General features: G+C 41.1%; 1 protein-coding gene across 3 annotated transcripts in view; it reads left to right on the forward strand.

Annotated features, from left to right (window-relative positions):
* The first annotated feature begins 834 nt into the window (after positions 1-834).
* The window catches only part of lrp8 (low density lipoprotein receptor-related protein 8, apolipoprotein e receptor), a 178114-nt gene continuing 151551 nt past the window's right edge, over positions 835-27397 (forward strand). For all 3 annotated transcript variants that reach the window (XM_006804008.3, XM_006804010.3, XM_006804009.3), the window contains exons 1-2: positions 835-953; positions 1727-1852. In XM_006804008.3, the coding sequence (XP_006804071.2) occupies positions 887-953; positions 1727-1852 (193 nt within the window). In that variant the 5' untranslated portion in view covers positions 835-886. The remainder of the gene's footprint in view (positions 954-1726; positions 1853-27397) is intronic.

Here is a 27397-nt window from a genome sequence, read left to right on the forward strand (position 1 = left end):
ACACAAAACAGTGAATATTTATGAGCACAACATCATTTTTTTCTGTTGAACAACATAAATAAAATGCCCTTTTGTACCTTTAAGGACATTATCATTTTACAGGGATTTGTATAGTCACTGAGGAACGATCTTTGTTTCCAGTTTCTGCGCAGCAGCCCTTACACTCTTATATTCAGCCACCTTTGTATTTTCACCTGCTGATACACTAATGAAAAAACCGCTAGGTTAAGACCACAAAACTACGGGTTAGGACTGGTGAAAGAAGACGGTCTGCATTACAGTACACACCCACTTCCAGAAAAAGTGAACCACGTTTCAGAGAACCTGTCTGGGTTTCCGTTGTTTCACGGAGGTGGACAACTTCCTCTTGCTTGTTACATTTCCTTAATTTTGGCTACATTTTTAAGCCTTTGACTAGCTTACCGGCATATATATCATTCCAGCTAACTCAAGATGAGGAAGTCAGAACTATTTATTTAGCAGTTTACTTTCGGTTTGCTACTAAAATGCTCAATAGGAAATGAAAGAAAAATGACTGTGACTCAGCTCTTTCTGCAGATGTGTCTCCTCTGGCTAGCAGCCAACCACGTAGTTTTTTTTTTCCTACCTACTACTTTAACCGCAGGCACCGTCACACGCTGAAACTATCCCGCCCATAAGCGTCACTGATTCAAATTGCAGCCGAGGCAGAGGGAGAGAAAGCAGCAAGCCGGGCTGAGCACACTCACACACTCCGAGCAGACAGGCTGGCAGAGCAGCACGGAGCGAGTCACTCGCTGGAGATTCTTCACACTGTCTTTTTTTTTTTTTTTTTTTTTTTTTTGGGTGGGTGGGGAGGAAATTTTACTTACATGCGGACAACCGCGGAGCCCCCCAGGATCTAACGATGTGGACAGAGGTCGGAAAGCTCGTGCTATTACATCTGTTACTCCTGGAGCTCCATTGCGCTAAAGGTAGGGGACTTGTTTAGAGGTATAGAGGGGTGAATTTGCATCGCAGCGCGGACACTGGCACCGCTTTCTCAGGGGATCTGGGTTGCCTGTTTGAAAAAACAACAACAAAACAAACGAGTGCGATCGGCGTCTTCTTAAGTGCCGAGATAATGTGCTGTGTGCATCGTGCGTACATACTTATGTCCGCATTTGGACTGCTATTAGCGGCGGTAGGAGGTGACAGTGAATGAAATAAAGGGCAGCACATGCTCTCTAGCTGATGCTGGAAGATGGGAAAAGGCTGTCAGTGGTGATGTGATCGCTGAGTGGAGATTGTAATGGTGTGCATTGGATGCATTCTTTGTAATTGGAGCTAACATTTTGAACAGATGAAATAGCCTGAAATTGGTCTGAATGTTTAAGTGCCAGCAGGAACTTCGGCAGCAACCTAAGTTAACCAAAGGTGGCATAGTGGTACATAAACAACAGCATGCCCATTACAGTCATGGTGGAAAAAGGGATAGTTGGCATTTGAAATACACTTGAATTATTACTTGATTACAGCAGCAACATTATTAATTGGGGCAACTTTACCAATTTCCCACTTTCATTAGTCACAAATGAAAGTTTGTCAGTTAACCTCCCAAACTTGTTTGTAATTTGTTGTATTTTTGTTTCTCTGATTCACTCCTGTGAAGTTCATAATGTGATCTCTAAATGAGAAATGAAAGTGACGGACAGTTTGTCTTTCTTTCTTTCTTTCTTTCTTTAAAAATATTTCCCTCAAAATACAGGAACTCACACACAGTCAGAGTGTGAGACCGGGCAGTTTCAATGCAAGAGCGGAGCGTGCATCCCGATCGTGTGGAGATGTGATGGAGATGATGACTGCCCCGACAGCAGCGATGAGGAGAATTGTCGTAAGTAGTCCGTACAGAGTCTTTTGTGTTGGCTGACTAAACACAATGATTCCTTTGCTCGCTGCTTCCTGGAGTTTGAACCTGCCGTGACATATAGTCGCGTTCCTGCTTCCATAGGAGCAGGTGCCTTTGGATGAACTTGATTTTCAGCGGCAGGCTTCAGTGTCTAAATACTGCAATCTGGAGTTTTAATCCAGGACAAGACATGCACATGAATGGATAATGGTGGATGCTGTAGATAACCGATTCCAAATATAACTTTGGAATGAATGAAGTTATACTAAGAGTTGGCTCCTAATCATTTTGCTTGGGGCCCCTCTGGAATCTCCCATTCAGTTGTTCTACACAATAGAGCGCAGAAACTGTTGATCCTGGATCAAAGTCACATGGCCACAGGAATTTTTTTACTAAGCAAACCTCTGACATGAGCAGATTTGTTTTTTCAAAAGATGATTTTTTTTTTTAAATCTTTCTCTGGCTGTGTGGAGATAATGTCAGTCTGGTTATCAGTTCTCAGCGTTTTACAGTCTCATAATTCATCTAGCATGGTTTCACAGATGGAGTCCTATGTGAAAGGGAGCAATAGCATTTCAGGGTTATGTTACATGACATCTAAATGCTGAGTAATGCCGGCTCTTCTGAAGTACTCGGGCTCTTTGATGGGGCTAATCACTAATTTTCTGCTTTTCTGGCCTTCTTTTATTGTATTAGTGTTATGTTAGGGAAGGGGAATGGAGGCTGGTAGTTTATGCCTCTGAACTGGATCCTATCAGGAAATTGCACTGACAACCAACTTTACTAATCATCGCTTATGAATTTGTCGTGGTACTAATTGCTCGAATGGTTCCATTAGCGGCCAATTGATTCTTCACTGATGGCAGGGACCAGCACACCGAGCGCATGACTCCGTCCTCTGGCACGCCGGTTGCTGCTGATTGTCTCGAGAGTTTCATGCAGGAATGCCGTGACATTTACAGGCGCGTGTCGCTGACTGCGGAGACTGATTGGAATTATTGGACATTTAGTGGGCAATACTCGACGGTAGCTGAATTGGATTTTAATGAGCTCCGCTTCAGTCTAACAGGTTGGGTTTACTTTTTAATTCAGTATGGGGTTGGGTTTTGTTTTTGTTTGTTTGTTTTAAAAAGCTTTAGAATGGCACTTAAGCCACAAGGTGACAGAATGACCTTTCAACTGAGCTGCTCTGTCTGCACCAGAAATGTGCTCCTGTAAGCATCAGATGTGGGTTTGATTTCCTCCTGGGCTCTCTGTCACTCTCTTGATCTGTTCTCCTGCTCAGACTCTACCTTTTATCTACTTTTTCAAGCCCCTCTCACTGTGCCTTATATACTCTTCATCCCTTGCTTGCGCTCTCCCTTCCTAACAGCTTTATGCTCTATTCTTTGAGAGCTTCAGCCCTCAGCTTGTGCTGGAAGTGATTTTTTTTTTTTAATAAAAAGCCACTCACTTCTCTCACTTCTGCACCCCCCCCCACAAGTCTCTTGTGGCCACTTTGGCAGTGCGAATGCCCCATCCCACCCAAAAAAAAGAAAAGAAAAAAGGTTATGCCCGCCCAGCTTAACGCCCACAAAAAGCATCAGCTGACAGGTTGGAGATAAATCCAACAGTGTGACTCTGGCTGCCGGAGTGATGCTCGGTGGCTGGCAACGCACCAGCCCTTCGAACAGATGCCAGCACTGCCACTGCTGCCTCCCCACCCAGCATGAGCCCTATGGAGAGAGGGAGGTGGTGGTTGAAGGGGAGGAGGAGGGGCAGATATGATCGGGGGGAACAGGATGCTGTAGGGCATCTATGATAAGGAAAATAGAAGCAAGTAATTTTGTAGAGTGGGCGGGGGGCAGCATGGAGAAGGTCTACAGCACAATTGTGGGAAGAATAAACCCAGCGACGCCAAATAATAAACTTTTCTGTCACTCATGATGGTGGGATAGGCTAAACAGGGTACAGGCATCTTTTAACACACTCTTATTCACAAAGAATCCTTTTAGTGCTCTTTGGTAATTCAACATGATTTCTTTTATGGCAAATTAGCCAAAGAATACAAAAAATGATACTGTGTAAAATTGTGTGGACATGGGACTAGTTATTCTCAGTTTCCCTGCATGAGATTTAAACAGTTTATGATGGAGAACTTACCCCAAACATCAATGTTTCCTCGAGCTTGGAGGGTTATTGGCTAAGTCGATTGCATAATTTGGTTTCTGAACAAATTGGAATTAGGAAATACTTAAATTTCATGTGTGCAACACTGAAGGAGGACACTGCATGAAAACCTACATGCGAACATGCGTTTGTGTCATTGCATCAACTGTCACATAGAGTTTAGGCAGTAGTTTGTATGCAAATAAACCAGACATCATTCTTTTACACATGCCAAGGCCAGATATAACTGTCTGAGCATGTACTCCATTATCTGTATCCATCAGACGGTAGCCACATTATCCACACTCGCCCATAGACGGGTGTCCCACAGCAGGGATTACCCCTATAGTATCCTCCTCCTAGCAGCTTATTAGAATAAGTCTTGGTAGATTGGGTTGTCTTTTGTGTCCGTCTCCCCGTTCTTTCATTCTCTCTTCTCCTTCCTCCTCCTGCTCCTCTCCTCCCCTCTCCTCTCTTTCATTCTCAACATGCCTCTTGGTAGATTCCGCTCTTGTTGCCCTGGGAGACGGGTAAAATGGTGATGGAGGTGGTGGTGGTAGTTGGATTTTGTGCACGCGTTTTCTTTGTAGGGAACAGAACACTGCTGCACATGTGTGTGCATCAACTCTGCATCTCTGCTTGGCTCTGTGTGACCTATATTTCAGCTGTGGAACATACAGAAAAAAGCCCTTATCGTTTTAACAGCGGATTTAAGTGGATTTAATCACGTCTAATCCCAAGTGCTACTGTACAATCATTCCACAGCAGAACTCTGTGTTAGATTTCAATTGTTCTTCCTCTTTTGCTTTACTGTAGATTACTCTCTTCCAAACTGTCTTAATCACGTGTCACTGTGATGGTCTGTCAGTTACTTTGAAGTCCTTTGTTAAGCATTTGTGCCTAATATTAAAAGTTCACAGGTTTAAGGATTGACGATATTGATATGAGTACGTTTCTAATCAGCCACAAAATCAAGATTAGAACTTCTGAGAGTTACTTGTATGTGGATGGTACTATGAGATGCAGCACTGCAACAGGTTCGTACAGGTAGCTCAGGAAGTAGAGCAGGTCATTTACTAAGGTTGTAAGTTTGGTGATTTGATTTGATTAGCCTGTGTGCCAAACTATCCTTGGGCAAGATACTGAACCCCAAGTTCCTCTCCAATACCATCAGAGCGTGTGTGTGAATGTTAGGTAGGAAGCTCTGGGGTAGAAAAAAGTGCTTTTGTTATTGGGGGAATGTTGTATAAATTGGTTTGAGTGCTCAACTAAAGTAGAAAAGAGGTGCTTTGACAGACATTAGAACAGGTTTTGGGTTTTAGTCCCAGTAAATTGTGTAGGAGATCAACCTCACTAACTTCTGATGCACACAAAGTCATTTTGTTCAGGAAGCAGGCCCAAAATATGACAGAAGCCACTCACATCAGAAAAGAAACCCCTAGTAGGCGTCCAATAGGGAAACAGTCCAAGCATTAAAAAAAAACCCTCCTTTGCGTGGTTTTTCTAGAGTGGAAGTCACCCCCTCAGTCATTATTTTGGTATATCCACAGATATTCATTGTGCCATTTATAAATGTTATCTCCCCAACACTTCTTGCACTAATGGATCCCTGTATCATCGCACTCACGCTGCTTCTGTACTTCACTTTTGGGACTTTGCATTCATACATTTGGATTCATAGTTTAAAGCTTGTGGCTAACCTGCTTGAACCCATGTGAACCCAAAAAATATTTATTTGACTAAAGGATGTGGTTTCATGTTCTTAGTAAGTTCAGAGTTTCAGTGACTGTTCATTGGAGGAAATGTCTGCTGATCAACTAAAAAAACAGCAAGTTTTGAGAAGTGATACAGGTGTGACTTATTCAACATCAAGCGATATGCAGGGGCGTACTCACTGCTGATCTGAAAGCATTTTCTGCAGCCTTTACTAATGATTCACACGCTGCTGGAACACGTTCAGCCAGAGGATAGGCACTGATTCAAAATCGTAAACCACCAATGAACTCAGAGGACCTAATGTTTCAGAACATTTACAAGCAGGGGCTGGAAGACAGAAGACATAAGGATGGAGGTAACAAAAAATTAGCAATCAGTCTGTGTGTGTGTGTGTGTGTGTGTGTGTGTGTGTGTCACAGCAAGACAATGAGTTTGAGCAGGTCAGAGAAGGGGAGCGTCTCCTCTGTGGTCTCAAAACAGCTTCCCATAGCGGAGACATCACAACACATTTCACGCTGCTTCTGTGGGTGTGTGTGGAATCAGCCTCTCTCTGTCTCACACACACAAACAGGCACACACACAGACACACATGACACTGTAATAAGAGACTGTAGAGAAACGCTTCAGGCATAAAAGCCATTGTACTGATAGGCTCACCAAAACACATTTGGTCACCTGCTGACCCAAACACACACATGAACGCACACACATGGTTTTCTCTCACAGCTGGGGTCAGACTTTTAATGGGAATATGAGTTTGCAGGGACCAGTAGCTTAATACATTACACACACACACAGACTCTGCACTTGTCTGGGTTAAAACAGCAGAAATCCACAGATCTGATATCAGGGTTAACGCCGCCACTGAACGTGTTTCTAGTCCAGCTTCTTAGCAGGTCAACCACCCACAACCACACATGGGGTGTGAGTGACACGTCACGTCATCATTTAGTTTCCTGTGCTGGCACTGAGGACCTATAGCTGTGTGTGCATACAATTATGGAGCGTTGCACTAATCCTTAGAAAAGGAACCCCACTGCTGTGCAGTGTGAGTATTGAGGCCCTGTGGAGCTCTCTAATTTTGTGTTTGTGAAACGGATAAGTATTGCATACTGAAGAAAAAGCTTGTCAGTAAAACGATAAGGCTGTCCTTTAGAAACTGTTTATTTTTTGCTTTTACTACAATTTGAGTCTCATGTATTTTTATTGTATTATAAAGTTGCACATTACTCCCTTTGTATTCTGCACTCAGACACCATGCATGTGACTGTAATTTTTAACTGCCACTACAGACTGTTGGATGTCAGCTGCAGATTAATGTCTTCAAATTCTACCAGTCTTGTAGCTAAACATTGAGAATCTGTGAAGCTGCATCTCACAGTGTAGCAGTTTTCAGAAGAAATGTATGAAATGTATTGATTGCCAGTATTTGTATCAATGAAAAAGGTAATTTATTCAGATCTAAAGTGAAGCAGTGTCATTATCCACTATTGATATGAAAAACTGTCCCTATCTTGCGTTTTTTTTTTTTTTTTTTTTTTTAACACATTAAAGGTTGAGAATTCTGCCTGGCTAATCCTAATACAAAAAAAAATTCTGTTAAGATTATAAATATGAAACTTAATCAGATGGACAGTTTCTCCCATGCAGCTTTGCTCACCTGACAGATGACAACCCCCAGAATTTGCCAGGGCGCCACCTTTGTCAGAGCCTGTATCATGTTCTACACGATAACAGTACCTGGTGTGTTGAATAGGTGTTGGGTGCAGCGGTGCAAAACAGCAGCAGGGTAATTTTAGCTGGGGTCAGTGCTGGCCTGAGGCGCTAACTCTGCCTTCTCTTTCTTTCGCTCTGCCTATGTGTCCATCTGTTGGTCTGCTCTTTCTTGCTCATTTTTGGACATTTTTTACACCTCGCTGCCTCCTTCGTTTCCTGCGCGTTAGGCCTCTGAGTGTATGAAATAATGACTTTGTATTGACATGAAGGAGTGTGAAATGTAGCCTACAAACACGTAGTGTGTGTAATAAATTGAGACTTTACTGTCTGTCTGCAGTACTTACAATCCTATTAGTTAGTGTTATTGTTAGTGGGAGACTACACCTTCATCATTAGCTTTAGGACTTGATACCAGTCACACATGGCTGATCCCTGTGCTTAGTATAAGGTATTTACATATTTTGAAAATCCAAAATTGGTTCCTGCTCATCTGCAAAGTGACTTTCCTGCAGTAGTTTGTGAGTTCTGGTGGTATCATTACACTTATTTCATTGTGTTTACACTCTCCCTCTCTCTTGTGTCTGTTTTGTCAGAATTAGCTTGTGCCATTTCTGAAAGATTACCTGGTTTTGTTTGCCCGCTCGGCTGCAAAGTCACATATTGTTCAAAGTCAAACCCCGATAACACTACAATCCTAATTCCCCAGCGCTAGTGTGTGTGTGCGTGCTTATATTTAGCTATGCATTGACTGTGTTGTAGTTATTATGCCCCCCCCCCCCCCCCCCCCCCAACCTAGCCATGTCTGACAGGGTATCATGACATTAATCCCCAACTCAGATTAAGCGAATATCTTCATGGGCTTCCAGTTTATTATTTACATTTGCTGTAATCCTGTTTTTCACCATGTGCTCTGTTGCCTTGTACATGCAGTCAGGATAAGGCATATGCAATGACAACTAAGAATGCTGATGAATAAAACATGGCTGCTAATACCAGTCTGCTCAGCTGACACCAAGATAGGGCCTTAAGTGCAGCTTGTCAAAAGTTTTCATCATAAGTTTTTACACAGAATTTAAGTAGTGGGGGGAAGAACTCTAACAATGCTCCTACTTTAATTTCTGACATGCTTCACGAGTACTTGCCAATGCTCTGTTGTTTAGCCCATTCATGCTGTTGGCAAAAGGATGGTAAATGTTGTTTATATGCTAAAAATGAGCCATTTTAGCATATGCATATTTAATATGTCATGTGTAACTCCATCTATGTGGATATAAGCGAGATGTTATCATGAAATTCAAATGATAGAATGCATTTACAAGATGTAATTGATTCATAAATGCTAAAAATTGGTTGCTAGGCAAAATAATGACATTGTAATATCTGATATAGATTAAAAACCCTTAGGGGCCTATGTTATACCTGTGCACAAAGTTTGGTCACCATACTCTTAATCGTCTAGGAAGAGTTGAGAGGACAAAGAGGTAAACGCACAGACAGACGATATTTCGTGTTTGGATTTTGCTCCATTGTGATGGTTTTTTTTTTTTCTTTCTTTCTTTTTTCTTCTTCTTGTCGTTCCATCTTTTTTTGCGACTCAAGTAGAGCAGGGCGACATGACCAAACATATTTATCACGATATACATTTGAAAATTTGCGATAACGATATAACTGACGATATAATTGACACTAGACAAACTGCTTTACAACTCCACAACTTTATTAGTGCAAAAAACCCCATCAATGTATTTTCACTTAAACAAGCAGCTGTTTTTTATGTGCATTAAAGTTATATAAAAATTTAACAGTGCAAATGCAAATTCCTTGCTGACAGTTTAACCAAAAGGCATTTCCAGTGGAAACTGGTCGACATATCCTCAGCATAACCATGTATAATATCCACAAAACTTAAAAAGAGGTTATACACACACAATACGGTAATATTATGTTGAAGAACAGTACGCATCACTCCGCGAGGCTCCTGCCTACGATAGCCGTAAAACTCCGACAGTCCATCAAGTGGTGCGGCTTCGTAGCTTAGCAAAGTCATACTAAAACATTTGACAGATATTCGAGCGCCATGTACCACATATAATCGTTTCGATGTCAGTAAACACAACCAGAATTCATACATAAGGCACACGGGATCATAAGGGCTGCTGTCGATTTTCAGAAAAATCAAAGGATTGATTTTAAGTGTGCCGTATTTTCCAAACAACGCGGTAATAACGACGGCCCGCTAGCATGCTCTACCAAAAATAGTGCTTTGTTGTGTATCTGACGGACGAAAGCCAAACCAGTTCCACACCACTGAAGTTGCAGCATTTTTACAAACCAATTCTGGTTCATCTGTTTCATTTAACGATCCGCTTTCGCTCTTCTCATTCTGCGTCGCCGCCATGTGCGTATGCAAACAAAGGCACTGCGCATGCACGTTTTACCCATATTCTATTGCGATATTTCATTTTCCTATCGTTGCCCAAAATTACACCGGTATTACCGTGAACGGTATGATATGGCCCAGCCCTAGACTCAAGTGTCTGTTGTGTTTGATCGTTGAAACAGAAAGTTTAGTTTGATTAAAGTAGGAACTGTTGGTGACTCCGGTTTGATGAGTAAACCTGTGTATTTTTGCATAGTGTTGAAATGTAGGTTTTTTTTTTTGTTTTTTTTTTGTTTGTTTGTTTGTTTTTGTCATCTGAGAAACTCGAGTTTCTGGCCCAGCACCTGCTGTAAGAAAGCAGATGGGTAAAGCCTTTGAAGATGTCGGGGGTAAAAAAAGGCAAAACTCTCAGAAAGCCTCTGGTAAACCAACTTTACATCTCAGCATCATTAGCAAGAGGAAAACACCAACTGATACAGATGCTAAAAATACATCTGAAATGACAAAATGATTATGTAGATGGAAAACCGTTTGAGGCTACACAAATTGGATGGACCAGAGCTGAAATGCAGTGTGTTTTTTATTAATTTAATTTGATTACAGCCAGCTGTGTAAAATATCAGTGCAGTTATTACGTTAGTGAGATCTGTGCTTTCAATTGTGTGTGCCTTATCACTGAAATCAACCATTCTTTAACAGTTGTCCATGAAGTAGCTTGTGTTGCATCTAAATACCAAATCTACTATATATGTATGTTTCATCCAGGATGTAATTCCTCCTGTTTCAAGGTTCTAAGTCTTGTGGATGGCAAAATAATTGCCATGAACATTGTGGATAATTGATCAGTTGTTTGAATTATTCGCAATGAATGGAAAAAACTATTAATCAGCTGGTTGGTGCTTGGTTTTCTACTTGTGCTTTTTGGGGGTTTCTCTTCTTTCTGTGTTTGTCATCTTCCCTCCATCTGTTTTGAATGAAGCTGTTCATGTAGATTACACACAAACTCATACACACAACGTATCTTCTTCACACACACACCTCGCCAGCTCTTAAGCCTGTGAAACGGGTCTTTTACCTTGAGGGGATTTTGCTTGTCATGTGTCGCAGAATGATGGGGGTGAGGTGGTGGAGGGATAAGGCACTCTTTGATGATATACCCACTGCACAGTAATGCTGGTTATCAGGAGAAATTCTGTTGCAAAGCATAATCTTACATTCACGCAGAGGCTATGTTTTGGGGATACAGACATTACTAATGTTTTACCTGCAGGATACTTCATTATCGCCTAGCGCTCACACTGTGTCAACATAAAGAGAGCGAGGGGAGATTAAAGGGTGAGGAAATGGGGAGGGAATCAACAGCAAGCACTGTGTTTTTCTCTACTGATTAAGGAGAAAAAAAAAAAATTTATTTATTTATTTTTTTAATTAAAGCACTTTTCTGATCTTCCGCTCAAAATCAGATTAAAAAGTACTTCCTATCGGAGTTACAATGTGGGGATTATTAGAAGTGTGTTTGAAGTAAAACATAAAAAGCGAATGTGCTGTAGTTGCTAGAGCAACATCAGGATACTCATGGGATGTATTGACATGCGGATTGTTCGCTGCTTTGCAAAGATTGTGACTTGTTGTTAAAAGATGCTGTTTTCAATGGAGGAGCCAAATCTTAAAGCAGATTGTAGTTTGGATCAGGTTTCCCTTTTTATTTGTTTTCTTTCCCGCCATCAATGAAGTGTTTTAAGCAGTGACAGTTCTTTCTCTCGCTTCTTTTGCCGTGTCCCCTCCACCCCCACGCCCTATTGTGCATCATTGAAAATAATTCCTGAATGTTTGGAAGCAGGGTGATGCCTTCTGAATGGGCCCTGAGAGGCCCTCTGTCTCTCTCACACACATTTTCACCCAAACTGTCCAATGCATTTAGTCCCAGGAACATTGTTCAGGGTACTCAAAGGTTCCTTTTAGATGTTTGTCTTTGTTTAAACTGCAGAATGTATGCTAATGTAAATTTGTACATTTATGTATGTAGGGGGGAAACATTTTTCTTTGTTAGAACTTTTTGGATAGTTTACATCCTGGTTCCTGTTAGAATGATATTACCAGAAGTGCTTTAATACTGTTCCTTTATATTAATCCTCATATTAATCAAAATGCCATATAATCATATAGTGTAGTATTAAGTGGACACAGCCCTGAATAATAAAGGCCTTATAATAGGTGTCCTTCAGTTGTAGACACTCCCCCACATTTGCCTGCAGAACAGTAGATAATAGGGAACCATCTTCTAGTGAAACTTACTGAATTGCTGTTGTTTAGACTAGAATAGGGTGCCCGTCACCATTTTGAGATCCACGGTAACGTGTCATGCAGGACGCGTCTCCCTTCCAGAAGTAATTGTGTAAGAGAATAAAGTGTGAAATGGTCTACTGAGCAGTCTTGTCTTTCATTGGACATTCTACTAAAAATCTCAGATGAGTTTAAATCTCGTAATCTTGACCTCAAAGTCAAGGTCAGAAGTTTTTTGAAAATGTTGAAAACACGCTAAATTGAAAGATGTCCCCTAAGATTTAGAAATTTAAGCCATAAGTGTATCGTATCTAAAGAGGGAGAGAGAAAAACATAATAAAACAAGTTGTACGACTAACTTGGCGTTGCCGACAGGAAAGTTGCAGAGTGCCCTGCAGCGGACAAGCTATATAATGTTGAGAATAGTCAAGTTTACCATCACGTTATGTTATTATGTTAGCATAACCGTGTTGACATGGTTGAAGGGTGTTTCTCCTGTATCTTATTTTCTTTATCAACTGTTATAAATGCTAAAACTGATAAGATTCCAAATAGCTAATATTGGTCAGGCTCTCTGGGTTCCATACGAACCATATAAATCACTAAAAACAGTGTGCATTGAGAACTGTGTGTGGTTTAGACTGGACCGTATGGTGTCTGCAGCATCTGCAGTGTTATTTTATATATCTGCTTTTCCAAACAGCTCTTCTTGTTCCCTTTAGCTTTTCGAAATCAGTGTCTGCATTTACATAAGCATGTGTTTATGTATATTTTAAAAAAATGAGTCCAGAAGCCTTTTTGCTTGTCAGCTCCTCTTCTTGTTGTTGTTGTTGTGGTTGACAATTTTTGTTTGATTTGGACAGGTCTCTGAGGTTTAGCATAATTAAAACGAAGCAGAAACATGATCAGCTAAAACATTTTTCAGGGATTTGTGGGAGGAGAACTGAAATTCCAGTTACTCACATACACATACCCATCGAATTAACAGATGAAAATAGCCATAGTAGCATGACAGATCTGCATGTAGCGTATGCAAGTTGATCTGATCTGTACCTGTAGTCTCTCTGGTGTACACACTCATGTGCACGCACAGTTTTGCATGAAGAGACTGAATACCATGAACTTGTATAAAATACAAAGTAACCTGCTTTGCTCAAGAGCGATTTTGCCTTAGTTTGGTTTCAGATTTTTAAAATGTTGCTTGATGCCATCTATGTGGTGCCGGCTTAATAATGTTGTGCTTTCGCTTGGAATATTGAATCTTACCTGACCCGTGGGTTTTAATTCTTTTGATGTGAGACATTTCTTTTCATGTTGTTGCATCACTTCAGAAAACCTTTACTTCGGGGAGTTTAAACGCCATTACCGATGAGCAGTTCACATTTATCTGCAAGCTTCTTCTCTGCTGTGGTCTGTCATTGCGTATGCCCTCCACTTCGTCACGTTATGTGTGGCATCACAATTTCAACACTTCCATCTCGTCTTCCTATCGCTGCCTGTATTCAGAACTTTCCTCCCCCTCCTTTTCTCTGAGGCTTATCCAACACCCCACAGCTTCTAGGCCCTTAATGCCTGAATCCATACATCTGTTTTTAGTGTATTTTCTCAAATAATAGAACTGTGGGAACACACAATACTTTTAGATGAGTTGGAACGTAAAGATTATGCGGTAGTATGATTAGCTGTTCTCGGAGAGGATTAATAGTGAAGCCCTGGCCGTCACACCATAAATGCCGAGTCTGTTTAGCAAGAAATGCTTGGGGAGGAGGAGGGGGGACTCCCCAACTGCCATGGCCCATCTGCAAGTTTTCATGCCTTGTTGCCCATGAATTTACACTTTGCAGTGCCTGCTGCGCTCAGGTGCAACCACCACTAAATCCCACAGCCATATTTAAGAAGCCAACATTTAATCCCCACAAGTAAACATCCAAAATAAGTCTTCCAAGCTAAATTCCCAGTTCCTTCTTAGGGTAAAAGGCCAGGGGAAGATTGGAGGCTGGAAGTACGAAGTGTTCAAAGTACTTTTCAGCAGACTTAGAAAGAAAAACCTGACACTCTGATTCCCAAAGCCAAAAAATAAAGCATTTTGAGCATGGAAACCTTACTTACTTTTTATTGTTATAGTTTTAATGTTTTGGGGGGTTTTTTGTTTTTGTTTTTATATTTGCCTTCCCAGCTTTGGAAACTGTTCCAGACAATAAATTATTAAAACTCAGAGTAAAATTTAATTAAAAAACAAACAAAGCAAAAAATAAAGCCTTTTATTTATAAAGTCTGAGTTGCAAACCCAAATTTCCAGAACAAACGTTTATATTGGAAAGATATCTCCTGGAAATACTGTCATCACATAACAACACATGTGCAAAGCAGACCTTCTATAACACACACACACATGCACCTATCTCACTCAGCATGGAGTGACCCAGTTGTGACAGACCACAGGCAGTAGTTAAACATAATTGGCCCGCAGTGTTGTTACAGTGATGGTTTTATTCCACCTCTTTAGGCCCAGACAAGACCACATTGGTCCTGTTTCTTGTGTATTGATGTGTTCATAAGTGATCATAGAGGTTAATTAAACCCTGACACTCTTTGGATGAAACACCATTTGATGTGTACCTGTACTTTGTAGTTTGAATTTAACCTTCATTGCACTATTGAATGATGGACACTGCTGGTTAGCCAGCAGCTATATGTGTAGAGTATGAAATAATATGTGCAAATCTTACTTACTCATGTTATTAAAATAATCCTAGACTGTTAACCAGAATTCGTTGGTAAAGGCTTTATAGTTGATGGGCATTCAAAGCTGGGCACTTGCTTGTTACTACTGAGGCTTCTTGGACATCTGTTTCTCTCACCTGGAAGATCCTGCGATAAATGGAAGTAACAAATTATTGCGTCAGCATCCATATTCTGCTGTGGTAAGTTAAATGAAATTAATGCCCCTTTTGAAGTTGTTCAAAAGCAATTTTTTCTTTTTCAGCATCTACTTACTTTCTATCGAGCATCACTCCTGTCTTTGGACTTAACTGTGCGGGAGTTCAAATCTCATGGTAAGCGCTGAATAATCAGCCATATATTGCCATTTCCCTTTCAGTTGTGCGAGTCATGGAGTGATATAAAGAGACAGTCTCAAGTTTCCGTCTATAATTAAGACTGCTTCACAGCTTCCCTGATTAATTCTATTCATTCCTGTCCTCTGCTTAAAGTCTGCAATATTGAAATGTCTTATTGAAATATTAAAATTGCCCAGACATCATTTACTTCAACGTGCATTTATTAGACGCCATGGTTTTTTGACTTTTTAAGAGACATCGGGCCTCATTCACTAATTAAGTGCATTCAAACTTTTCTTACTTCTTAATAATTTGTTGATGTGGCATATTTGTTGTGTTTGTTAGTCAAACAGGCACGAAGCGCTATTTGCTATTGGAATTGCACAGTGCCACCATTTCTCCACATAGCTAATATTGTTATTAGACAAACATCCATAAGTGGGATGTTCACAAGTAATGAGGCTGAAAGTGGTAAAAGATGTACCTTTGCACTTTCTTAGACAGCTGGCTCTTTGTTCTTGCATTGACGCGGTTCTACATTTGTTTACAAATTTCAGATCACAGATTCATTCAGAAAGCATTGCGAGGAGTGGTCCGAGCAAGGGTTTGTTTGCAAAGTGCATTTCTTGCGCGAGTGTATTTGTGCATGTGAGCGTGTCTGTTTTCTAAACTTCAAAGAGCAACGGCATGCTTTCAGCTCAACACGCTCGAGATGGTTCGATCAATTTCTAATCGAACCGTTCACACCTTGCACCTGATAAAGAGTCCAGAGGGAAGACGGAGAGCTTGCACGCACATTATTTTCTGTACATTGAAGAAGTGTTTAAAAGAAGTATAATAGTAGGACACATCAATATGTTTGTAGATCGTTGATGGTCTTACTAGTGTATATGTGCAATCAAACAAAGAGCATTTTTATGGTTTCATTTCAGCTCAAGTGCTACACTGCATTTATCATCAAATACGTTGTGATTTCAGATGCCTTCTTAATGTTGCTTTTTTGAAAACAAAATACAATCTTTAAATTGAAAGATAAAATACTAACAGTAAGCAGAAAAGCCAGTGAGCTATAGTGGTGCCCGGGGCGTTCATATTTTGGTTGAAAATATACTTAAATGATCGATTCATAATCAAAATCATTGTCAAAGTATTCTGTAAAGTTATGTTGTGTATGCATGTTTTTATATGTGAGCAATTTGTCATCATTTGGCAGAGGAAAAACTAAAAGACTAAAATATTTGGCGTAATTGGATGTGTGGCAGTCATACAAAAAAATGATCTTGGGTCAGTAACCAGAATTGCAACATGCATTTATCAGTAATTTGACTGAATCAGATGTGGGCTGTTGTAGTCACTATGGTACATCTACAGCTAGAGGTTTAAATAATGGGTGAGATCTAAAATATGTCAATGCTGAAAGCAGTGATCACAATACACATGGTGTGTGCGTGTGTGTGTGTGTGTGTGCGTGCAAGGTGTGTGTTTTTATAATTAAAGTTTAACTCTGTGTGCTTGACCTTAATTTATCATATTAGTACCATGTCTCTAGAGTCTATGGAGATGTGTTTAAAGTTAGCAACTCGCGGCTAATAGATTTCAGTGAATGGCATGTTTATACTTCAGTTAGTGAATTACACCAAAAGGCAAATGTATGCATGTTTTTTTGTGTGTCTGTGTGTGTGTCTGTGTGTGAGAGAGAGAGCAGCAATCTGTAAAGTCTGTTTTTTAATGAGATCAATGCTTTCCTTCCCACATCCCCAGATGGTCAGAGTGCTAGAAGGTGTGTGTACGTATGTGTGTGGCAGAGTGTGTGGGTGAAAAGGGAAGGGGCTGCAGGGACCTTGGGCAGATAAATCTTTAATCATGTGCTTGCTCTCATGTTTGATTTAATTGGTCCCTTAAATCCATAAAAGGTTCGAGGCATAATAGTTTACTAGCAAGTTGTCTGTGTTTGTGCATGTTTGTTTGTGTTTTGGTGCTTAAAGTAGCACTGGAGATGTGATTATATTTAAAAACAAACCAACCAAAATATCTCAGAGACACTGTTTTTAAAAACACAGTTATAACATGCTTTATTCTCATGCCTTGGTCATGTTTAATCTAGTGACTGAAGACTGAACATACTTTATTTGCTGTAGATATATACTCACAATATTTTACTCACAATACAGTATTATTGTGATTTTTAACATTTTGCCATATGCTGAGTATTACTGTAACACACATGTGATTTCTCACCCTTTTTATGGTAAATGATGTCTTCAGAGGTAAAATTTGTCAAAAAATGCCAACACTGGCACTAAAACCTGCCATAGATTTACTTATGTAACTAAGCTATTTGCTTGCTCTGAATTATTGCATTATTTTTCATATGAGTCAATTTAATGTAAGTCTGCTCTACTAACATCATCTCAGGATGGGGATGGGACGAGTTTGTAGTATTTCCAGAGTATTTTAATTTGTTTAATAAAATATTGATATTTGGTGTTTGTGCATAGGCACAATATCACAAGCAAAATATTGCAATACTCTGCTGTATTAACTTTTTCCCTCCGACCCCTAGTAACATAAAGGAGAGCTAATTTAAACCTGTTCATGTTTGCATTGACTTTGCACAGACTATATGCACCTGTATGTAGCTGCTTTTGGAAAAAGAGAGATACAAGACTTTCCTCAAGAAGTCTCTCCCTCAGTCTCTTTCCTTTTCCTCAGTTTTAAACCCTTCACTGTGTTCTCCCTCTGTCCCTGATGCAAGCCTTTTAATCAACAGGAAGAGCTGTGCAGAGGGGGTAAAGCTGTTCATGTGTGGAAGTGCTGTGATTGCATTGTTTCTTTTGGGGCAAGGAAAGAGACAAACAGATGTCTGTATAGGTTTGACTAAATGTGCGTGTGTGCGCGCGATTGTCTGTGTGCATGTGCATGTGTGGTTTATCTTGTTGTCTGCAACATATTCAACCACTTTCCTTAAAATCCTTTAAATGTTTGTGCAATGATATAAATAAATACACTGAGTGATTAAACTGATAAAAGGGGCTCCTTGCCTTTCTCAGTAATCACAATCTAGGTGTTTGTGTCTGTTTCTCACGATCCATCTTTCTATGCAGTGTGGGAGGAAAAAAAAAGAAGAAAAAATAGATGTATGAATTGCAGCCAAGCTTGCTTCTTAAGTTTTAATTTTCCAGCACAGATGTTCACGCTCACCACAAGGGAGTCAGCAGGAGGAGCTGCAAGGGAATTTTAAAGAAGCGTGAAATGGCATTTTCAGAGCTTCATGCTTCTGATATTTGACTGTTTTGAACCAAATGAACGAAGAAGGCCGTTCTCCTTTGGACAACCATCGGTCGTCTGTGAAAACTTCTATCACTACAGTTTTTGCAGCAAGCAGTGTGTGACAAGCACTCTGTCCCATTTTATGTAGCTCTGAATTTACATGTTTTACGAGTAAGATTTCAATATTCTTGTTTTGTTTGCTCATCAGCTCTGTGTTGTGCAGAGGTCTTGAGTCATCACTAGTTCAGTATGTTCTCTAGCTTTTTTTTGAAGGTCTTTAAATGGTTTTCTTTGGACATTTTTCACCCATTTTCATGGGAATTAATGTTTTTTGGTAAGCCACTTAAGACTTATGAATCATTCTAGTGTAAAAAAAATGCCGCTTACTCAAGGTGAAAAGGATGAATTATGCCAAATTACATAAGTGGGCCTAATATCAGTGGCAGCAGGTCTCATGGAGTGACGAATGCAAATTTGGCATTTTCACTTCCTTCCTACGTCGAGATATATACAAAAGAGGTGAGGAGAGAGGTACAGCACTGTGTGCTTGCAGCCATCTGTAAAGCACGGTGGAGGCTCTGTCATGGTTTGGAGCAGACTTCAAACCAGTGGTGTTGGGGATCTTGGGAAAATTGAAGGAATCTTTCATACAGAAGAGCGGCGTCATCTGGAAATCACCTGACTGGCACCAGCTTCATTTTTCAGCAAAAGTTAATCTCTTCTAGGTTGGAGACCCACCTCCAGTAAAGTTTTCATTATTTTCATAACCTTTGTGGCAGAGGGAGTAATAAAAATGCTGTGCACACAGTGACAGTGTGTATATCTCTATGAGCCTTTTCATACCGTAGGATCCTTTGTATCTTTGCATTTCTGTGTGTGCGCCTGCTTCCTACTGTTAGTGTCACCGTGATGAAGAGACTATGGATTGGTGCGTCGGATAATGAGTCCCTCTCTCTGTGTGTGCCTGCATATGCTTCCGAAATGTCCTGGTGATGAAGAGTTTTGCACCTCCTGTGTGTGCGTTTGTGTGTCTATAATGGAGAGCACATTACAGAGTGTGTTCCCAGAGATGGTCATTAACTTTGAAGGATTGTAAAGCCAGTGACCCCAGCTGGAAATGGAGGAGCCTGACCATTCCCCGTTTCCCCCTACAGACCCCAGACTTCTCTACTAATTGATTAAGCCAAGCATCGATGGGGGCAGCAGATACACACGAGCACACTGCACAGAAAGACCAACACAAACGCAAAAACCCACAGCACGCTGATTTAGGAAGCTTTCCACAATGAGGCTTCAAGGTCAGAAAATGAAGATCTAATATAGAAGCAGTGCTCACACACAGACACACAGACACACACACACAGAGAGAGTTCAATTTGGCCTTTAGCATTCCTCGAAACAAAACTCTGCTGAAACACTTATATTGACAAACCGTCATCTTTCCCTCAGACTTGACAGTGAGATCAGTAACCAACTTCCTCCATGAGCAATGGTTGCATTTTGAAGTGAGCAAATTGTGTTTTGCAGTGGACAAAAACCATAAATTAACTGAATTTTTTTTCTCAGCTCCATAAGCAGAGCACATGCATGCAGGGCAGGGAACACCAGGAATAATAGTATAAAGTTGTCCGGGACTCGTGGGGGTGACTTCGAATCGAAGAAGGTAATCTGTTTTCTCCAAATTAGCCCAACTAACCGAGGAAGCGTGGTAATGAGAAAATGATTGTATTTTCTTTTTTTGCTCTACGGCTAGAGAAGATCTCTCTGTCCCCATCCCTCTTTTTCTTTTCTTTTTTTTCAGGAGGGGTGATCTCTTAACTTAAAGTTTCAGGAATTCAACTGCAAGGCTTATCAGATCTGGCGTGCAGCAACATAAATTTTAAATGCAAATGGCTGATTTTAAGATTAACTACAGGCTTTGGGGGATGAGTGATGGGAGTGTGTACACGGTCTTCTGAAATGTTATTTACCAAATGATATTATGAAAACTATAAATGGGGGAAAAATTATCGTCTGTGGCCCAAGTTTGAATTTTACTGATGGATGCTTCTGTAAAGTGCAGGAAAATTCTTCTGTTAATTGCTTTCATTTGAATTGTGAAATAGAATTACTGACACACATGAACTTGTGCGAACAGGGTGGCTTGGAGGGAAGAGATCATGTGTGTGTCCTGCTGTTCTCCCAGTGTGAGCGCACCTGCTGCTTTGGAAAAAGGATGGATCCAAGAAGCGGATGAACGCTGTTTCCATGGACTGACTCAGCTGTGTGTGTCTGCCTTTGTGTGCGTGCGTGTGTGTGTGTGTGCGTGTCTCTAGGCTCAAGGCTAAGGGAGTGGGAGAGCAGGCGAGGAACAGATCAATTTCCTTTTTATTGTGGCAGAGCGGAGACTTGAGATGCATGGCCTCCTGTGACCCAGATTCATTCCTCTTTTCTCCCTCTGCTCCTCCTCACTGGCAAAGTGGCGTATCGTCAGATGGAGGGAGAGACAGAAAAAGGACAGATGAAAGAGAATGGGTGGAAGAGGAAGGCGAAGGAGACGGTGTTGGATTGTTGCTGATAATGGGGAAAAAAAAAAGAGTGAGAAGCAGAGAAGAATGGAAATACGAGGCTTATTGTGAGGGCATTTTATGAATTACACCTGAGTGCTCATGAGAGCCCTTTGTGCATATAAAGAATATGTCAGGATGGAGAGTCTGAGATACTTCCATTCCTTTGTTTGTGTACTGTAAGTTGGACTAATTCCAAAGTGAGTGGAAAAAAAAAATAGCTGAAGTTTGTTGTAAAGTGATGGAGACAGAACTGCATCACCCAGGAGAAAGGGTATTTAACAAACATGCTGCCGTTATGTAATATGCTAATTATAATTACAAACATCCTCTAGCTGTTTTGCTTCCTCTCTTGTTGCTTCTGAGAGCAGGCTGCAGGCACACATGCTCCAGGTACCAGCGCTCCCACTACCTGCTATGGTCACTGTTGTTTATTCAGACCTTCTTTGTGATGTAAAGAAATGGTGACATTTCATTTCATTACATTTTGTGATGTAATGGGTGGCTGTAGCTCAGGTGGTAGAGCAGGTCATCTACTGATCGGAAGGTTGGTGGTTCGATTCCTGGCTTCCCCTAGTCTGCATGCCAAATATCCTTGGGCAAGATACTAACCCCAAATTGCTCTCCGATGCATCCATCGGAGTATGAATGTGTGTGAATGTTATCTAGAAAGCACCTAGAGAAATGTGCTTGTGCGAATGGGTGTGAATGGGTGAATGCACAAGTTGTGTACAGCGCTTTGAGTGCTCAGAAGAGTAGAAAAGCGCTATATAAGAACCAGCCCATTTACCATGATGTCATAAAGGGTTCTGGGGACAGTGTGAGTTTTTCCAAGGTTTGTTTGTTTGTTTTTTAACTCCAAGAAGGACACTTTGATTTGGCCTGCTGGGTAGGGCTGCTCAATTAATCGAATTTTAATCACGATTACGATCTGGGCTTTCAACGATCATTAAAAATGACTGAGCCGATTATTAGCCCCTCCCTCGTGCTTTACTCTCGCGCTGCTCCGTGTGGCAAATCGAGCGCACCTCTCTGCATTTCGAACACGTGTCACAACAATTAAGACAGCGGTCCCCAACCTTTTTTGCGCCACGGACCGGTTTATGCCCGACAATATTTTCATGGACCGGCCTTTAAGGTGTCGCGGAAATAAAACTAGTACCGGTACCGAAAAAAATAAAATTTATTCACACGTGAAAAGACCAAGGATAACCGAGTAAACGATAAAAACAATAACAAAATAACGCTGAAAACCAATAAAAACCCTGAAAACTATACATTTCACACCTGAGCCTCAACTCTTGCGGCCCGGTACCAAACAACTCAAGACCGGTACCCGTCCGAGGCCCGGGGGTTGGGGACCGCTGATTAAGAGGACCCGAGGGAAGCTCAGAAAGCTAAGCAGAAGTTATTTGGAGAGGAGAGTGACTGCTGTTGGTTGAAAAGAGAGGTAAAAAAAAACTTCAGTGGTGTGGAAACATTATGGGTTCGCGGAGTCAGACGTGGATCAAGTAGACACAGTGTGTAAACTTTGCTACAGTGTCGTAGCTGCACCACAGAGCAACACTGCAAAGTTCACTAAACAGATGTTTACATTTTTCATTTATTTTTTATATTGCAAACATTTGCACTGTTATCAGTATTTGCACACTATTTTATATTATTTTTGACAATCTTTAAAGTCATTATTCAATACATTGTTATTGTTAAATAAATATTGTCAAATAATCGAGATCTCAATTTCAGTGAAAATAATCGTGATTATCATTTTTGCCATAATCGAGCAGCCCTACTGCTGGGTGGTTCACAGCAGGTGGAAAAAACAGTCATCAGCAATTTTATTTTTATTTTTTACCGAAATTCCGACCTGCTTACTGGCCTCGAAATTGTCCTTGTGAGCAGATTAATGTGGTAAATGTTTAATATTTTATTTCTGTGGAACTAAATCTGTGGTCTGTATCCCTTGTGTAAAAGAACGCCTCCAGAGCCTGATGGTATTGACAGTTTGACAGGAAGTAAACATTATTGGTGCATCCTTTAGCCAAGCTGCAATGCTAGCTAGCTGTATTCTCCTTTCAGCTGGTCGATGTAGTTTTTCGGATGTATTTGTGTTTTTTTCTTTGTGGGCTTTGAGTGCATAAGGTGATAGATTTACAGACAGTTTCTAAAACTTAACTCACAGCTGAACTCTTCCAATGGATTTAAAAAAAAAAAAGAAGTTGTTTTTGGGCTCAACTGTCACAGTAGTTGTGATAACACTATATGGCTACCTCACAGTTGTAGGCAGCATTTTTTTATACATCAGTCTTGGTTTGAGCAGCCACAGAGCAACATTTCTTCACTGACTTTCCGACAGTTGGACAAAGGCAAACTGCCTTCTAGCAGAAATGCCGAAATGTCACAGACGAGGGTGTCCGTTTGCCCTGTCCTTACCTTCTGGCTGCCATCTGTTTCCCTCCTTCGTGATTTACAATTCAATTTATAATTTACATGAATTGCTAATTCTGCAATTTATACGTCTGACAGTTGCATTGTTAGAAGCCTCATTTACCAAAGTATTTTACACAATATTAAAACCTAATTCTTGCACAGGCTTTTGGTCCAAAGCCTTGGCTCGCCTTGGCCTCATTTGGCTCACTTTGGTCCTCTAACACACTGACAGATCCCGCCAATGCACAGATCTTAAGTCTGTCCAGTTCAACAGGAGTTGTACATGCACACACACACACACATAGCCCCCCACCCCAGTCCAAAAATTCTTGGGAGGTGTGAAGGTTACTGCATCCAAAAGTGACTTACTGCTACTGTGAGTGGGGGGGCCCATCTGTCACATGGAGAAGAAGTGCCATTTAAACACACAGAGCAACATGGATGTACACACGGTGTCATGCTGAGGTAGGGGAAATGGCTGACTATCCCCTGTGCGAGTGGGAGTGTGTATGCAGTGAAGCAATGCAAGGTCATAGCGTGTGGCCGAGGCTCCAGCTTTGTTTGAATGTAGGAAAAAGTAGCATAATGGCTGTCATCATATACAATATATAGAGGTGTATTTCAGTCTGCATATCTAAGCAGCTTCTCTTTTTTTGTGCACAAACCAAAAGGCCAGTGCACACCTATGTGCAAGCAGATTGTATCTGCTCCTCGTTGGCCTTTCTTTTCACTGCGCACTAGGATTTCTCTTAAATGCATAGACATCTTTAGGTTTGCCAATTAGGCTCCTCACATGTAACAAACTGTGTAAGCGGTGAGTGAGTACATTGCAAAAGATGGTGATCTCTTAAGATATTAAAATTACAAGCAACCCCAGTGCTCATTTCTGCACCATCCTCATACACACACGCACGTACGCACGTACACACACTAAAACTAGCAGACCATGTAGCTTATTATTAAATACCCAGTGACCTCCATCTAAACAGACCTAGATCTGAATTATAGTGCTGATTAGAAAACACTCATCATTCACTGTGTGTATGTCACCTCATTAAATGAGGAGAGATCCCAGTCAGCTTCTCTTATTATCTCTGAAGCGTCATGCACGTGCTCCTGTGGAATATTGGGTAATGAAATGTCATGATACTCTGAGGCTGTGGTCAACCAAATTGTACCTACTCTTTAACCAACTTAGTGTTATAAGCCTAAATGCAGGACATTGAAGCACAGCAACCTTGCTATTTTACACTGAATTGATAGTATGATGAAGCACAGTTAATGAGCATGCATGTGCACGTTTTCAAATGGCATCGGGGGGATGATGATAAGGTCAATGGTCACTGGTCCTGAGCTATAATAAACAGTTTCCATCATGAGATGCATGCACTTGGACGCCTTTTTGGAAACATTAGGCCAAAATATATTGATGTCATGGGCTTTGTATGGCCAACGTTCCACATTGACCTACACCCTTGGACTTTCACTACAAAATTCACTACATGACTTCACTGTTCATACGATATTATCAGTAAAAGGTTCAGAGGGTTTTAAATGAATTACTGGTGCTCTTGCTATTCTTGGTCTTTTTGATTTCCTCTAAATTGAGGGTAGAGTATCTGTTGTCCAATAAAAACCATATGAAACCACAAGAGATCTGTCTGTGTGCTTTTGCTAGTGGCTAATGAATGAAGGTAAAAACAATTCAATTCAATTTTTATTTATTTATATACCGCCAAATCACAACAAATGTCGCCTCAAGGCGCTTCATAGATACAGAGAAAAGCCCAACAATCATATGACCCCCTATGAGCAAGCACTTTGGCGACAGTGGGAAGGAAAAACTCCCTTTTAACAGGAAGAAACCTCCGGCAGAACCAGGCTCAGGGAGGGGCGGCCATCTGCTGCGACCGGTTGGGGTGAGAGAAGGAAGACAGGATAAAAGACATGTTGTGGAAGAGAGACAGAGATTAATAACAGATATGATTCAATACAGAGAGGTCTATTAATACATAGTGAGTGAGAAAGGTGACTGGAAAGGAAAAACTCAATGCATCATGGGAATCCCCCGGCAGCCTACGTCTATTGCAGCATAACTAAGGGAGGATTCAGGGTCACCTGGTCCAGCCCTAACTATATGCTTTAGCAAAAAGGAAAGTTTTTGCAACTGTTTGCAACTGTTTGTGTGACTGCCTGCACTCAAGTGCTGGCAGTCACAAATGTTTAATTCTGTCTTTGAGTTTGATAAGTGTTTCTGACACGAAGACACGCAAACACACCTTTCTGTGTCTGTTAACGGTGTGAGGCTCACCACTGAGTCACCCTCTTCACCGACACCTTCACATTTTTGCAATTCATGCTCACCCACCAGTTATCATCACCCATCTGCCTTCCTCTCCTACGCCTTGCAGCTTGTTATGGCTCAAGTTGGCAGCGGGTAGACACTCATTCGAGCTGTGCTGGTGCTACATGTGGGCAGAGTTCAGGCCTGCAGGTCATTAAATGGTGACAGTGTCCGTCATGCCCTTCACAAGAGGGATATATTGACTCCAGTACTTCACACTTGATTTTTATAGCAGTCAAAGAGTAGTTGGCACTGTGAAAACACAATTTAAAAAAAACGAATCGACTGCAACTTTAAAAACATGGATACAGGAAGTGAATTACTTTTATTTTCTTGTTACACTGCAATGTACTGTTGAAAAATTCACGCCTGGGGCAGTGACCTGGCCTCCAAATTCCCCCAACCACAGTCAGTTTTCTGCAGGATGCACTAAAAGGAGCCAACTCCTCAAGACCCCGCCCCAAAACCCACAGGACCCAAAGGATCACAATCCTGATGGGTGGTTGTGCTGTCAGACTTGTGTTCAAGAAGGCTATATCATCTTTATAACACTTTGGTACTTTTGCATCTTATTTCTTTCACAATAATAAATACAGATAGATTCTCGAGGGTTGGCTGCACAATATGGAGTATTCCTGTTTGCCTAACTGTGTCCCACATTGAGGCAGGACTCCCTGTCTGCCTGCCCTGCTCGTCCTCCCCACGTTATCTCCCCTCCGTTTCTCCCTTTCTTCCTCGTCCTCATCTGATTTGGTTTTCATTAAGTCTTAATCTACGTTTGGGCTCCAGGGTGTCACACAGTGCTCATTGTGTAGGATCGATGTGTCGCTCGTCTCCTTCCCGGTCGGACCGTTATCAGCCCAGACAAACCACAAGGCCCCTAATCAAGGCTGCCCTTCTTTCCATGCTAATTCAACAGCAGCTAGAGCCGATTGGAATTCGGCTCATTGTTTGCCATCCAACTCAATAAAGCACTTGCACCTCAGGGAGGAAAAGGTGTGTCGGGTAGCTTCACTCATATTGCTAACAAGACTTTACTTAAGATGACTCAGGGGAAAAAAAATGTTTCTCCCAGTGTGATGAAATCTGATGGGCACAAATTCAACGGTGAAAATGTCGAGGCGTACCCAGCAGGTGCCTAAGGCATCCTTGAGATGCTTTAACCAGTGTTTAAATATGATAACTGTTTGTGTTAGAAAGAGTTGTATGATTCATTCCTGCATTTTGTTAGTTTGTGGAAACTTCAAGCTCTTTGCACTAATCTGTTTCCAGGTTCACAGATTTGTGTGGTTGGTATGAAATTTTGCCTTCAGTTGCAATTAGGACTGCATTTCAAAGCTGATCGCTATTGAATATATTCAAGACGGAGAACGGGGGAGCCTGGCTTTCTTAACACTTTTCTTAAGAGTTTCCTGAGATTTGTAATTAAGGAGAGCAAAGATGCCTTTTGATAATGATGTTGGAAATGTAACTAGTTCTGAGTAGATTAAAGCCAACCGTACTCAGTAGGGGCTTGAGGAGTATCTTAAACAAAATCTAAAAATGGACAAATGAAGCCGATAACCAGCCCCCACCCACACCCACCTACCTGCATCTAAGCAACTGCTTAGCTGACACTGAAAATCATCAGTGCTTTTA

Source organism: Neolamprologus brichardi, chromosome 17, assembly GCF_056152115.1.
Source record: "Neolamprologus brichardi isolate AB-2024 chromosome 17, ASM5615211v1, whole genome shotgun sequence".
Classification (NCBI taxonomy): Eukaryota; Metazoa; Chordata; class Actinopteri; order Cichliformes; family Cichlidae; genus Neolamprologus; species Neolamprologus brichardi.